A 13,926-nucleotide genomic window follows, 5' to 3' on the forward strand; every position below is an offset into this window, starting at 1 on the left:
CTGTTTCAGTCCACTGTGTTCCCTAAATTTAAACCAATTGTGAAGCCCAACTGGAGCCAGGCAGGAGGACGTCAGTGTGCTCTGAGCTTGCTTTGAGTTTGCTGCCGTTGGTGCTGAATTTGCTGCCACTCCCCATCAGGCAGTGATACAAGGACAAAGCATTAAATCAATGCCTTGGAAGAAGAAGCAACTTCCAAGGAACTCAAGGAAGAGGTTCGTTTGAGACTTACAGAGAATACCTTTGTTCAATCCTCTTTTGGCAAGAGTTTGGGTCTGGAAATATGACACTTGAATGTAGTGTTATGCATAGGCTTAGTGATAACATAAATATAAATGCAACGTGCACAACATGGCTTTAGCAAGCATTATGTAATCCTAATACCTAATTTAAAGATTGATTAGGCACTGGCTATGAAATGCCATGCATGCTTAGAGAATCCTTATTCAATTAAAGGCTTATCACATATGGCTGCTACTACTACACTGTTAGATGCTAAACTAGTGATTTTTGCAACTGTGATTATTTTCATGGAATCTGAGAGGAAGTAAGGCTATAAAAGGACAACCTCCCATTCCCCCCACCCCTTTACTAGGATGCCTTTACTTCTAAAGCATGTTTCTGATAGAGTTTCGGTACACAACAAAATATGCAAAGGAAAGCAATGTGAAAATACTACACAATGTTTCTATTCTCTTTTTGCCCACTTGCAAACATCTATTTCATTCAACATATTAGATAAAATATATTCATTGAGAAAGCGAAAGAACAAAAAAGGGCTTAAAAAGGTAAGATACAGAGGAGAAAACAAGGAATTGACAAATGGCATAAAGATTATACTTTTCCAGTATATTAATTGACTTAGAATAACTAAATATATTATATGGTATTAAAGGTCTGAAAATGACTATTAAGCTCTATGGAAACCATAAATATTCTAAATACAGTCAGCAAAGTACAAATCATAAAATTAAATAAATCAAAAGTGAATGCTTTTTTCCATGCTAAAACTCTATTCTAATTTACAAGTTCTATACATTAAAATAAAGACTTTATGCAATCAAAGAAAACAAAATGTGGCATACATTTATGTAGCTGTAGTCTGGAAATGACACTCAATTTGAATGAAATTCTGTTGGGGTGGGATCCTTTTGAGATATGAACTTCCAATGTTTGCAGAAGAAAATGCAATAATAATTTATCTGCACAGAAATATAGTATTATTTATCCTTCTTGAAGTTCCATTAAAATCTGAATTTAAACTACTCCTCTGGGGGAAACTGTGCTGATTTCAGTCATGCATTTAGGGTAGAGAAACGGATTGTAATAAGCTATTTTAAGAAGAATTCTGTGAAAGAAATGCAGCTTGCTGAAATCAATGGGACTTATTTCCAAGTAATGTTTACTTCTAAGTGCCAGTTTAACGCAGCAGCAGTTCCTACATTTCACTTAACTAAGAATAGCTTTGCCTTCGCCTTCCAGATTGACATCTTCAGGTTTATTAACACATAGGAAGTTTTGTTTCAGACAATGTGGACTCCACCCTTAAAATCAGTAGAAACCGATCCAAGTGATATACTTTCTTGGATTTGGAATTGAGAACCGAGTCCAGCCAACCAAGATACACTTCTCTCTTGGAGGAATAGAACAACCTTCTTTCCAATATTTGAGCTCATATTCATACAGACCTTCTTTACCCATCACATCAGTATATGGCCTGCTCAATCTTTAACTGAAGATCTGCCTGATCAGGAGAATGGAGAATGAGCAGAGCAACTGATTTTATAAAGGCCACCACAGTTCAAGCTTACATCCCCCATAAGCATCTAACTCTAAGGAAGCATTGGAAGAACAACATCTTCATTTTCCCAGATAGTCTATCTTCTTGACACCAGTTGGCCATCCTGCCAGCTCTTTAAACTTGCATCAAGCCTTTCTCCCTGACTTCTCTCCGTGCAGAGAGAGTGATGGCTTGTAAAGCAAGATTCCTGATTTGTATTCTCATTAGTGAATTACCAAATGAGAGATCAATCTTCTTACCTTGAACTGACAGACGCAAGTCACGGTATCACCAATCCTTAAGCACTCCCCGTCAAATTTGCAAGTATTGGTGTCACAGAGAAAGAGATCATTTTCTCTGTCATCATAACCTCAAACAGAAGAGAAAAATGCTGTCAGCTTCAGTCTGGCAAAGGAACGGGAATAAGGCAATTGCCTTTTTTAAGCACCTAGCATAACAGTCCTTGTGGAAGAAGCATATGCTATTTTCTCATACGCACTTTGTCTAGCATCCTTTCTCCAAAGGAGTTTTGCTATTCCGGCATACTCACCTTGCTGCTGCCACCTCACCTTTTTCTCTGTGAGGAGATTCTAGTTTCTCAAAAACCAAGCATTTGTGCTTGTAAAGCAACACATTTCCTGCCCCTCCTAACAGCTTTTCTGTCCCTAAGTCTAAAATGGGAATTTCTTCAACACTGCTCTAGTAATAAAGATAAACCAGCTGCATGGTTTTTGTGATAGGCTGCCTGGTTCCAATGAAGACTGATCACCTCCAGGTTAATAGGAGGGAGGGAGCAGAATTTGCAAAGAGCTGCCGAAAAAGCCTTTCCTCCAGTTCTGATAGGCAGGTTAACAGATCTGGCTAGAGAGTCAGCTCACCAATGCCCAGTCAGTTGTCAGACCTCAGCTAGTTGCTATCCTATTTCTGAGGGTGTGTAGCAAGGGATTAAACAAAACAGCCATTTTTCAGGCTCCGAATCTAGCGTTCACATGATCCTTATGTTCTAAGGTTGTAGAGCTCGGCTGGGTTTTAAAAATGAAAACATTACCTCTAGGGCAAAGGCAACGTTGCTCTGAATATCTTAGGTAGTAGAGGCACAGCCTCCACCAAACCATGCCGTTCCTGTAATGTAATGTATCTGAAGTAGTTCGGGGAATACTTTTAGCATTACAGAACAATAGCACCAGGCTAAATCCTACAGATGCTGCAAAATGATGGAGATATGAAGCTTTGGGCTTCTTTGCCTTAATCAAATGAAGCCAATAAAAATGAGGAAACTGCAGTGCTGACCAAACAATGTGTTCAGCAAGTATTGTCCCCACCTTCTGTACACAGAGAGAAAAGATCTGCTTTTGCTTCAGATTCATAGTTTAACACTTTTTATTGGGGGGTGGGGGGGGGGGGGAGAGAAGCTGCATTTTTCTAGTGGCTTGCCATTTTTCTCACAGTGCATGTATAGATGCACAGTTGTAAATGGGTCCTTACATAAGAAATATAGAGATTTCCACTGGAAGGTAAAGTACTTCCAGAAACATTTGGAAGTCAAGCTCATGTGGGAAGCATGATAGCACAGCTGTTAAACACATTCCAGACAGAAGAACAATTAACCTTTTAAGGATGAGCCTGATCATCGGAAAAGGCAACTGATAGGGAGAGGTACTAATAACTCTCTGGTGCTGCCTCTTCCTTATTCAATTAGAGGGTTTCATTGGGAGGGTGCCTGGAAAACCACTTTGAGCAGGAATGAAACTGACCAGAGAAATCAAGCAAAGGAAGACTGCTTAATGGCAGCTTTCAGAAACAGTAGGCAGCTTTGGACCCAACACTTTGCTTTTCTTCTTGGGAATAAAGTCTTTCCTCCAATTTAACTCCTTTCTAAAAAGCACCTCATATTTTAAAGTTAAGAGAGAAAGAGGAAGAGGGTGTGAAGTTAAGAACTCGGGGTCACCCCAAAGAACTAAAAATCCCCGGAGAATGCCCAAAGCCACAAGGCAGGTGGAAATGAGCTTTCTGGACTTGCTGGTTCCTGGTAAGCAAGTCAAAAGACCGTCCCTTTTAAGTGCTGCTTTTTATTTCTTGCTTGCTTGCTCTAACTTTGAATAGCGGGCAAGCGTCCTAAGAATCATTTTACAAGATCCACCCTTTGCCGGCACGTCAATTTGCGTTCAGACAGCACAAGCCTAGCGAGCTTCAACATCCTAAGTCAATCTCGAACAGAGGCAATTCAAGGCGGGATGGAAGTAGCAAAAAAGAAGAAGCAGCTCGTTAGTTTGTCTCCCGGGTTCCCCGGGCATTTCCAAACAGCATCGCGGTGGGCCGCTTTTCAAGAAGCGCATCCATCCCACCCCTCGAAACCCCTCTTCCTCTTTCGCCCGTCTGAAAAAAAAAAAAGGATGCCTCTGCTTGCAAAGGGAGAGACTCCATTTCTGCCCCACGTTCCCGCCCAAGCTTACCGGAGCAATTCCAGCCGGTCGGCGTTTGGCAGTCACTTAAGGAGGTAGGGAAGGCTGCAAGTTTGTCCGGCCGGGCGACGATGAGCAACGTCACCGGCAGGAGCAACCAGCAAAAGCAATCGCAAAGTGTCCAGCTGCTGCACTGGCGAGCTGCGGAAGATTCCCACAACACCATGACTTCTGGAGTCAACTCTAGAGCTGTTGCGAGAGGGAAGCTTCCCAAAGCAGGTCGGTCTCGGACAGGCGGGCAGAAAGAGGCGTCGGGGGCGGCTTAGCATCCCGGGGGCCCCAGCCAACAGCAAGCTAGGAAGAAGCAGCACCCAAGTACTAGCATGGTGAAGAGGAAGAGGATCCTGAGAGTTTCGGCAGAGATATCCAGGGGCCTAGCCCAGCCCGGGGAGTGGCAGGAGCAAGGGCGGCCAAGAAGGTGGAGGAGGAGGAGAGCCAGGAGGCTGGAGCAGCCGCTGCCATAAGGGGTCGGGCTGGGCTGAGCTGGAGAAAAGAGCGTCAAGGCGCTTCGCAGCCAAGCCGCCGCTGCTGCCTCCTCTCCTGCTCTGCCGCCCGCATCCCTCTGGCGTTGGGAAAGCAGCAGGTCCTCTCAGCCCGCCGGGGTCACGTGGCGCAGGCAGAGCCGGCCCTGATTGGACGAGCGGGATGCAGGTCCCTGAGAAGGAGGGGGGGAGGGAGGCAGGGTGGCGGCAGCAGAAGCAGCAGCAGCAGCTGGAAGGAGAGATGCTGATGCTAACGTTGGCTGGGCTGGGTCCTCTCTCTGTGAGGCGCACCGGGGAAGCTCGGGGGCGGCAACACCCTACCCCGCCCTGTGAGTTGGTGGAGCTCAGCCTGCAAGTGGCGGGTGAGAGGGAGAAGCCGCTTCCTCCCCAGACGGATGAAATGATTCGCAGCAAAGACGCGGGCGTCGGAGATCTCGGACTGGGCGACGTCTTCTGCACGAAGGAACCCCCTCGCTCTCCTCGTCCCCTGCCCGGGAAAAACCACCAGCTGGATCTACGGCGCGATGCTTCGTCGGCGCCCCCTCTAAAACCTTGCATCCTTCCAGGGCGGAGGCGCTTTGCACCGCCGCCGCCACCGCCACAGGCGCTCGCTTTGCCAAGCCCTCTCATAGACTGAGAGCGCAGAGACGCGCCGCTCATTGAGCCGAGGTCCCAGCCAGGCGCACCACAGGCGTGTGAAAGTTGAATCGCGGTCACTACGCATTTGCGAGCGCTGGAGGTCCGCGAGCGCGCGCGCGCGCCTATGTCTGTGTGTATCTGAATGGGTGAAGCGTGTGTTGTGCATGTCCGCGAAGAACTAGCGACGGCGGCTGTATTTACCACAGACGGCGGAGGTAACGATTTGTAAATGGGACCCGTACGCGCGGAGGGAGGGGCGGGGGAAGAGTCGTGGAAGACGCTAAGGCCCCGTTTGCACAGTTGTTGGATGCGCCTGAAAGTCTTCGTGAGTATGTTTCTTTCATAAGTGACCAGGCAGAAAACTGGGCTGCAGCGCGTTTCGCGACTGAAAACACCCTAGCTGAAGCGCGGGGCCTCTTCGCCCGAGGTTTGAAAGTTCGTGGCGACGACCCAAGGAGCGCCGTTTACTCGTCGAGGTTGTGGAAATGGGAAAGGAAGAAGAAAAAATGGAGGAGTGAGAAGAGAAACCTGAGAAGAGAAAGCAACGGCCAACAATTTAATTCCTTTCGTTCTCCCGAAGAACGAACTATCTGCCGCTGGGGGCGTGGAGCACTGCCGCAGGCACCGTCCGCGTCAATTCACCAGGAGTGTCGTCCTCCCTGGTTCAGTTCCAGGGCTCGGAGCCACACCCTGGCCAGGTCTACCTCAAGTCGTCGACAGGACTGTCACCACGCGGGATCCCCCGCCTTTCCTCCCACCCGTCCGGACCGGGCTGCAAGGCCGTTGTTTTTGACTCTCAAAAATGCGTGTGTCCTGCTGTGGGAAATGTACGTATTTATTGAGAAAAAATCCGGGGATGAGAAGACGAATAATGTAGTTTTGACGGCTTTTTGCTGCTGCCTAATTTGTTTCTGCCTTAAATCTCGACGCCTTTGGCCGACGGCCCCAATTGCTCCCCACGGGCAAGCATTCTGCGAACCTTGCCGCCCGCGCCGCTACTCCGCTTCCCACGAAAGTCGCGCTTGCCTTTAACCCTCCCAGTTTCGCCCACTCTTCTCTCTTTCGCGCGCTTGCCCGGCCCCGTGGCAGCGAGCGGAGAAACCGCGGCCCTTTCAGTCTGCGCTATGCAGCGGCTCTCGCTCCTTTGACTGCATTAGCGCGAGCGGGCGCGCGTGCTCACAGGAAGCAACCCGGACAAGCAAACGGCGATCAATTAGTCCTGACGGCATCGAAGAAGCGGTTGGCAGACGCAGCTGCATCACGTCTTCGAAGTAAAAGAAGAAGAAAAAAGCCTATTAGAGGTGGGGGTGGGGCCGGCCCTCATCCAAGAAAGCAAGAAACAAACGAATTACATTTATTTATTTTTCCCCCACACAAACAACCTCGCGTCCCCCCGCGCATCTTTAGATTCGGTGGCCGCTTCAGCCGAAGTGATGGCATCAATTTGCTCGTTTGCACCAACGGCGATGTAACAGCTTGGAACTTACAGGCGAGCCAGACGGGGTTTAGCAGTTTAATCTGGCATCGTAGAGAGAGAAGCCGCGCTTTCAAGGAAATGAAAGCAAAAAGTCCATTAGCAAGTGTTTAGGCAGCAATTACGGTGATCAAGTAAAAAGCTGAAACCTCGCGGGAGTTCAGGGCTCGGGGAATAATTGCGGGGCGGGAAAAGGGGTGAAGGCATGAAAGAGGCAGGAATTGGCCTGCCCTTGGGTACTATTTGCCAGCTTTAAAAGCCATTCCAGTAAATTCGCGGTCCTGTTCAAAATCATCTTTGTTGTCTTTAGCGCGTGCGTTTGCATCCATTCAGATCGTTCTATTTTTTTAAAAAAAATGCTTCCTCCGCATTGGACAGAGGAAGAATTGTTACGTTCTTATAACATTTGGGCCTTAAGTCGCCCTTTCCCTCACTTTCTGTGGCTTCCCATACAGGGAGACTTGAGTTAATCCACCAAGGGAGCACACTTACACACAAAGCTCCACCATGTGGCAAGAGCGCATCAGTCACTGGATACTGAGTGTCTGGAAATAGCAGTTGAATGGAAGAAATGGCTTCTCGGCGAATTCTGACGAGTCAAAGGCTGCCAGCAAGTGGAAAGAAAACAGTGGGGGGATAATCACTTAGTGGTGCTTTGAGAAGCAGCCTGTCAAATATTCATCTCCAGCAGTATTGGATATATTACTGTTGCCCATCCATACTCACATGGGTGGAAATATGAAAGGCTCAAGAGCTGGTAGGGAAGTGAAGTTAGACCCTCCCCTCACCTCAAGATTTGGCTGATCCTTCAAGGTTAACCAAGATAAATGCCGCTGCATTAAAATACTGATTCCATTAATGCAGCGGCATTTATCTTGGTTAACCTTGAAGGATCAGCCAAATCTTGAGGGGAGGGGAGGGTCTAACTTCACTTCCCTACCAGCTCTTGAGCCTTTCATATTTCCAATATATATACATTTGCAACCATTGGTTTTAGCAAAATTAGTTCTAATTTGGAGATAGGCAAACAATCCTGCATTGTTAAGCTGGAGCACAGCTCCTTAACAAGACCAAATTAGTGCCATAGCAATAAGTGGTTATATATGGGAGTAATCATAATCTCAAAAAGGGAAAAAAGAAAAGAAACCCTATCTAGCAGGGCATCATTGTGCAAGAGAGAATAAAGAAATCTAAGAGAAAATGATTTATATAGTAGCATATATAAGTGGCAAAATTCAGCTAATTTTGGCTGATCTCAGAAAAGTTGGTTGGTAACCAACTAAACATGGTGGTTAGTACTTTGATGAGACCACTAAAAATCCCATGGGATATAAATTAATTTGGGGGAATTAAAAATAAAACCTTGAAGAAAACAACAGCAAAATGCTTATGCCCTGTTGCTGAAGTAAAATCATGGAGTAGGATTGCCTTGCGGGGAAACTTGAATAGCATTGTGGAAGATTCAAAATCTGAATTCTAGATTAATGGTTGACCCCTGCGTTGTATGCCAAGACAAACAGCCTGATGCCCTTAGGAGCTCCCATCTGGCCAGTCAGTATAGCCAATACTTGTCTCGCTGCTTCAGTTTTTGAGCACAGTGCCTGAATCCCAGGCCTTTGATGTGAGCTGTGACTTTTAAGGATAAAATATGTCAAAATTACCCAAATGGTTCCAGTCCTTTGATGTGTTGATAGAATAAGTCCACTTTCTTTTTCTCTAAACAGTTGTTTAAGATGATAGTGCTACTACTACTATTGCACCTTAGGTAGCAACTGGGTGCCCAACTGGAGCTGCATCCATAGCTACAACTCCTCTTTGTCAGTCATGTCTGATTAAGCAGATTTTCTTTCCCTTATGAAATAAAAGGAGCCTCCATGTTCATTACATTGTCACCCAGGCTTTCACGTTGCCTTTTGATTTTGCCCTGGGGGTGATAATTGCTAGGCTCCAGGCAACTTGGGCAAAAAGTCTGAATTTCACTGAAATTCCCTGCATTTAAATAAATTTCAGTTTTCATTGTTCTGAGGAGCAAATCGCTGTGAATGGTTCCTGGTTGGACTACGTAGGAGTTTCCTCCATGCATAGCATCCTGATATTTCATTTTCACAATACTTTTTCCACCATATTTCTGAATAAACCATTAATAAAAGCCACCCATAAAGGTAACATTTCAAAACTGAATTCATTTTTGTCAATTTATTTCAGCATTCTTTTTCTTTTCTTTTTTTTTCAGAAAATTTTATTGGTTTTTTTAAAACATTTATAGGGAAAAGGGTAAGTGGAATGGTATACAAATTTTGGCAGTTGCAAGTATGGCAGACGCCCCTTTCCTCCAAACTCATAAGATAAATCTATGTATAAAACATTAATACAAAATCATGTAAAGTCAGCATATTAGTTCTAAAAAAAATTTTTCAATCAATTTATACAATTATAATATATAGTCTAGGTATAATTTCATTATTACTTTCGGTCTGCTTATAACAATGTGGTTTTCTTATTCATTTTTGTGATCTGAGCTTTCTTGATGTTGCCCCATCACCCCCTGCTGGCAGAGCTCCGGCCCCTCCCGTGTCCTGTATGACCGTTGTAGAGTCTTCTGTTTTTTCTAGGTGGGCTTTATTTTTTTCCATAAAGGCCTGTGCCTCTATGGGTGTATTGATTCTGATTCTTGTCTTCTCCCAGAATATCAGCATCCCTTCAGGCATCAACCATCTAAACCACACCCCCTTCTGGTATAGTTTATTCGCCAATTGCGAATAATTTTTCCTTTTCTCCCTAATTTTTTGGGGGATCTGCTTCAAGATGGTTATCTCCCTGTCATGGTATGTCAATGCTTGCCCCCTTTGTACACCCAGAATTTCATCTCTTGTGCTTTTCCTAAGAAATTTAATATGAACCTCCCTGGGTACATTGTGTGTTCTGGCATATGCTGAATTCACTCTATAAGCCAGGTCTATCTCCCATTCCATCTGCTGCTTATCTTTATGTATGTATTCAGCTAGAATATTGGTCATAATGTCCCTTATATTTTCCCCATCTGCTTCTATAACATTTTGAAATCTAAGATAAAAGGACATTCTCTCAAACTCTGTTTTCATTTGTTGGGTATCAAGTTCTTTGTTTCCCTTCTGTAAAGCCTCTACCCCCCCCCCTCGCCTCCGCCACCCCACCCTCCACAAGGTCCAGTCTCTGTGAGTTCTTATAAATTTGGACTTTATTCTCTTTAATTTCTTCCTTCATTTCTCTTAATTGTTTCTTAATTTCTTCCTGGCCCTGTATGAGTTGTTGAAGCATTTGTTGCAAATCCACCTCTTTACTCTTGGGTTGCATCAGTTCTGTAATCTTTGACTGTGTAGCAGGGCTGGATGTTGCAGATGTCGGTGCAGAAGCAGCAAAGCCAGGTTTTCCAGGGGGTGGTCTTTTTGAAGACATGGTTTATGAAACAAAGAGATCAGTCAGTGTAGAGACTGGACAGCTGGAGAAGTAGGGCAGACAGATGAGGCCAGGAGGTAGATGGTCCAAACAGATGGGAACTTCTTTAGTCAGTGTAGCAATAGAGAAAAGTTTTCTCTCCAAAGAGTTCAGAAAATGACAATCCACAAGAGATTCCTCTGGGTGACACGGAGACAAAGACCGGAAGCCTGATTTTTGAAGGTGGAGTCAGGTTTCAAAGTTCATAAAGACAACGGAAGTGTGCCATCTTGCCCTGCCAGCTTTGGGCTCAGAGGCATAAAAAAGTTTTAAAAGTTCACAAAGTTCTCAGATCATCAATAAGTTCTGGAACTAAGTCCAATGAAAAGCACTTTTACTGGGGTGAGGCATCATTAGTTGGCTCTCCCCCCACCTCCTTCCCCTGGGGGCGAGAGCAAAAATTTTTCAAGCCGCTTGTCCAAGGGGGGGGGGAAATCCCCCTCCCTCCAGCCACTCCTCCAAAAATAATCCGAAAGCTTAGCTTTAAAAATTACTGACAAGGTCCATCAATTCAAAAAGCAAGGGAGTGAAGAAAGGAAGCCTCTCACCATACCGCCGCTGCTTCCTTCAGAAGTATGCTGTCCGATCGGCATGAGGCGAGACGCCCACGCGCCCTCCGATACTGCTCCCCGGTGCCTAGAGCAAAGCGGAGGAGCCCCCACCAGCCGCCGCCGATGCCAGGGCCCTCCACGAGCCGCTCCCTCGGCAGGACGCCTCTCCGGGGCGTCCTGTGCCCCCCCAGAGCGGGGGAAGCCCACCGGGAGAGCGGGAGCGGGCAAAAGCTTGCCCGTCGCCGTAGCCGCCGGAACCGAAAGTGAGCAGCATTCTTTTTCTCATTGCTTGATCTAGATTTTGGGGAGTGAACAATGTGAACGTAGATAAATAAAAGTAATGGTTCTTTTATGTCTTTTTTTCTTTTTTATTAGTTTGTAGTATAAAATGCAAAACTACAAAAACAAATAGGAAAAATCGAGGGTGCAGAAAAGAAGGAAAAAGAAAGAAAAGGCATTGATCTTTGGTGCAGTAAAATAAGATAGTAACATCAAGCCTCAACTTTTTACTGTTATACATAACAGCATAAAGTAGCCATTTCTATACCAACAAATCTATCTAATTGGTAAAAGTTTCATTTTTTTCCACCTCAAGCAGAAAGTCCAGAAGTGGTATCCTAGTAGAAACTTTTTCTTTTATCATAACAGTCAATTTAGCCACATCTCCTAACTCCATCAGCTTTTGCAGTCATTCATCTATTGTGGGAATCGACGTATCCTTCCATTTTTGTGCATAAATTATTTTTTGTCGCCGTCAACATATATAACATCAAAGTTCCATTTTTTTCCATTAAAACAAAAGAAAATTTCTGATTTTATCTTAGTATTCACTTTAGGAATCTTCTGTATTAGAATATGAATCACACTCTCACTTTGCTTTAACCTTATCATAGATAACACTGCCATCCAAATCTTAATTCATGACCCTATAAATCAAGTAGCCTCTCATTCTGGAGGTTCACCCACTCTTTTAACCAGACCAAACAAGTATCAAAATATAATTTCAAGTCTGGTAAAGCCAAACCACCTCTTTCCTTAGCATTTTGCAATACTTTATTGCTTGGTTTTTTCCCTTGCCATATAAACTTAGCAATAGTGCTCTGCCATTGTTTAAATTGAGTATCAGTTGCAAGTATTGGTAATGTCTGAAACAAAAAGTGCATCTTTGATAAGACATCTTAATTACAGACATTTTAATAGTGATAAATGCAGTTTATCCATCTTGATAAGTCTTTTTTAATATCATTCCAGAGAGGCACATAAGTTATTTTGAAACAGTTTTGTATTTACATTTGTCAATATGACCCCCAAATATTTCACCTTTTTCTCAATCTTAAAACTAAAACTAAATCACAGTCCTATGGGGTCATATTCTCAATAAGTGTTGTATTCTGTTTGTGTATTGTAAAATTTGATAAAACCCCAAACTCATTTAATTTCCTGATCAAATATTCTATATTATTTTTGGGGTCTTCCAAGAATATAACCAAACCAAATTGAGGCAAATTCCCTCAATTTATACACTTCCTTCGTGATATTTACACCTGTTATTTTCTCATCTTGCCTGATATCTCTATTCAAAACTTCCAAAATAAACAACAAGGCAGACAAGGGTCAGTCTTGTCTCACCCTTTTGGATTTCACATGAATTGATTAAATCAGTGTTATTAACAATTTTGCTTGCTGTGACATGTAAACAGCTTTAGCTCCTTGGATACAATTCTCCCCAAAGTCCATTTCTTCCAGAACTTTAAATATAAAAGCCCAATTTAGATTGTAAAAGTAACAGTTAAAAAGAAACAAAGAAGTATAGCCATGAGAATCACTACTGACAATATGGCTATATGTAATAATATCTCTGTCTCCTATGTTTTAAAATATTTATTTGGAAGTAAGGCAGTTGAACTTTTTACTCATGCAGTTTGCAGGTTTACAAGTCTGTGGATGGAAAAACTTTTTCCTGGAAAAAAAAGATAATATATATCAACACTTTTAGGTGATTTTAATTTTGTTTCTATTGGTGCTATTGTTCCTTTCTGTGCTCTTTCAGGAATTATGGAGTGAAAATCACAAATAACAGTAATGAGAAATAATTGAGAGCAGCGTACAAAGGTTTTCTGCTGAACTCTTGACATTTTGAGTGCACATGTTGTGGAAGAAAGACCTCTGGCTGGAACCTCTTAGAGCTCTTTCCTCAAGCAAATAACATTGAATTTAGCTCAGTACAAGCCAATGTTTATCTAAAGCAGTTGTCCTCAGCCTGGTGTTCTCCAGATATGCTAGGGCTCCTGTTTCCAGAATTTCTAATCTTCATAGAAGGGAAATTCGAAAGAAATCCTATAACATTTTGAGACAATGGACTGGGAAATGCTGATCTAAAGCTCTTCACTAGTTTTGAAATTATCTTTGGTAATCAGATTGATTTATCAATGACTTGTTTGGTATCTATCAAAATGATCCATTGTTAGAGTTCTTCCTAATGCTTAGTTTTTATTAACATTCATCTAGTACATTTTGAGACAATTTGGCAGGCTTTACAGTATCATATATGTTAGAATATTAGGAAGTTAGTCATAATCATAAATTAATATTAACCGTAATCATAATATCACCTTTGGCTTCTGAACTTTCTTTCTGTGCTCTAAGAGCTCTTCCGAGATAACGGAAATTTGTTCCATAAAGAAATACGTAATTTCCCCCCTCCTTTTTCCCTCCTGGAAAACAAAAGGAAATCTGGTAACTTGATTTTAGGGCATACTTAACAAATCTAGAACAGTACAGTAATAAGCAAAAGAACCCCAAACAAGAAAAAAGAACTGAAATTTTTGACCTGTCTGGATGTATCATATAATTATGGCTTCTTCACTATGGTCTGAGTAACGTGTCCAGGAAGCAAAATTGCCCCTTTCTTCTTTTATAACTCTAGGCCCACCCCACATAGGAGTCTGTCTTTTTTCCTTCTTTTAAATTGCTCTCCATGTATCGGGTTTTTTAATGCAGACATTGCTAGTTTTTTTAAAAAGCACATAAAGAGTTCCTGCGATGCTCAAAGCTTCATATTTTAAG

General features: G+C 43.4%; 1 protein-coding gene across 1 annotated transcript in view; it reads right to left on the reverse strand.

The window, feature by feature from the left end:
- The window catches only part of TMEFF2 (transmembrane protein with EGF like and two follistatin like domains 2), a 298,149-nt gene extending 293,300 nt beyond the window's left edge, over window positions 1–4,849 (reverse strand). Inside the window, exons 1-2 of the mRNA XM_081951663.1 lie at window positions 4,232–4,849; window positions 2,039–2,148 (exon numbers count right to left, since the gene is read on the reverse strand). Coding sequence (XP_081807789.1) covers window positions 2,039–2,148; window positions 4,232–4,406 — 285 coding nt within the window. The 5' untranslated portion in view covers window positions 4,407–4,849. The remainder of the gene's footprint in view (window positions 1–2,038; window positions 2,149–4,231) is intronic.
- Between the last annotated feature and the right edge of the window lie 9,077 nt (window positions 4,850–13,926).

The sequence above is a fragment of the Natrix helvetica genome (assembly GCF_964273705.1).
Source record: "Natrix helvetica genome assembly, chromosome: 1".
NCBI classification, from domain to species: domain Eukaryota; kingdom Metazoa; phylum Chordata; class Lepidosauria; order Squamata; family Natricidae; genus Natrix; species Natrix helvetica.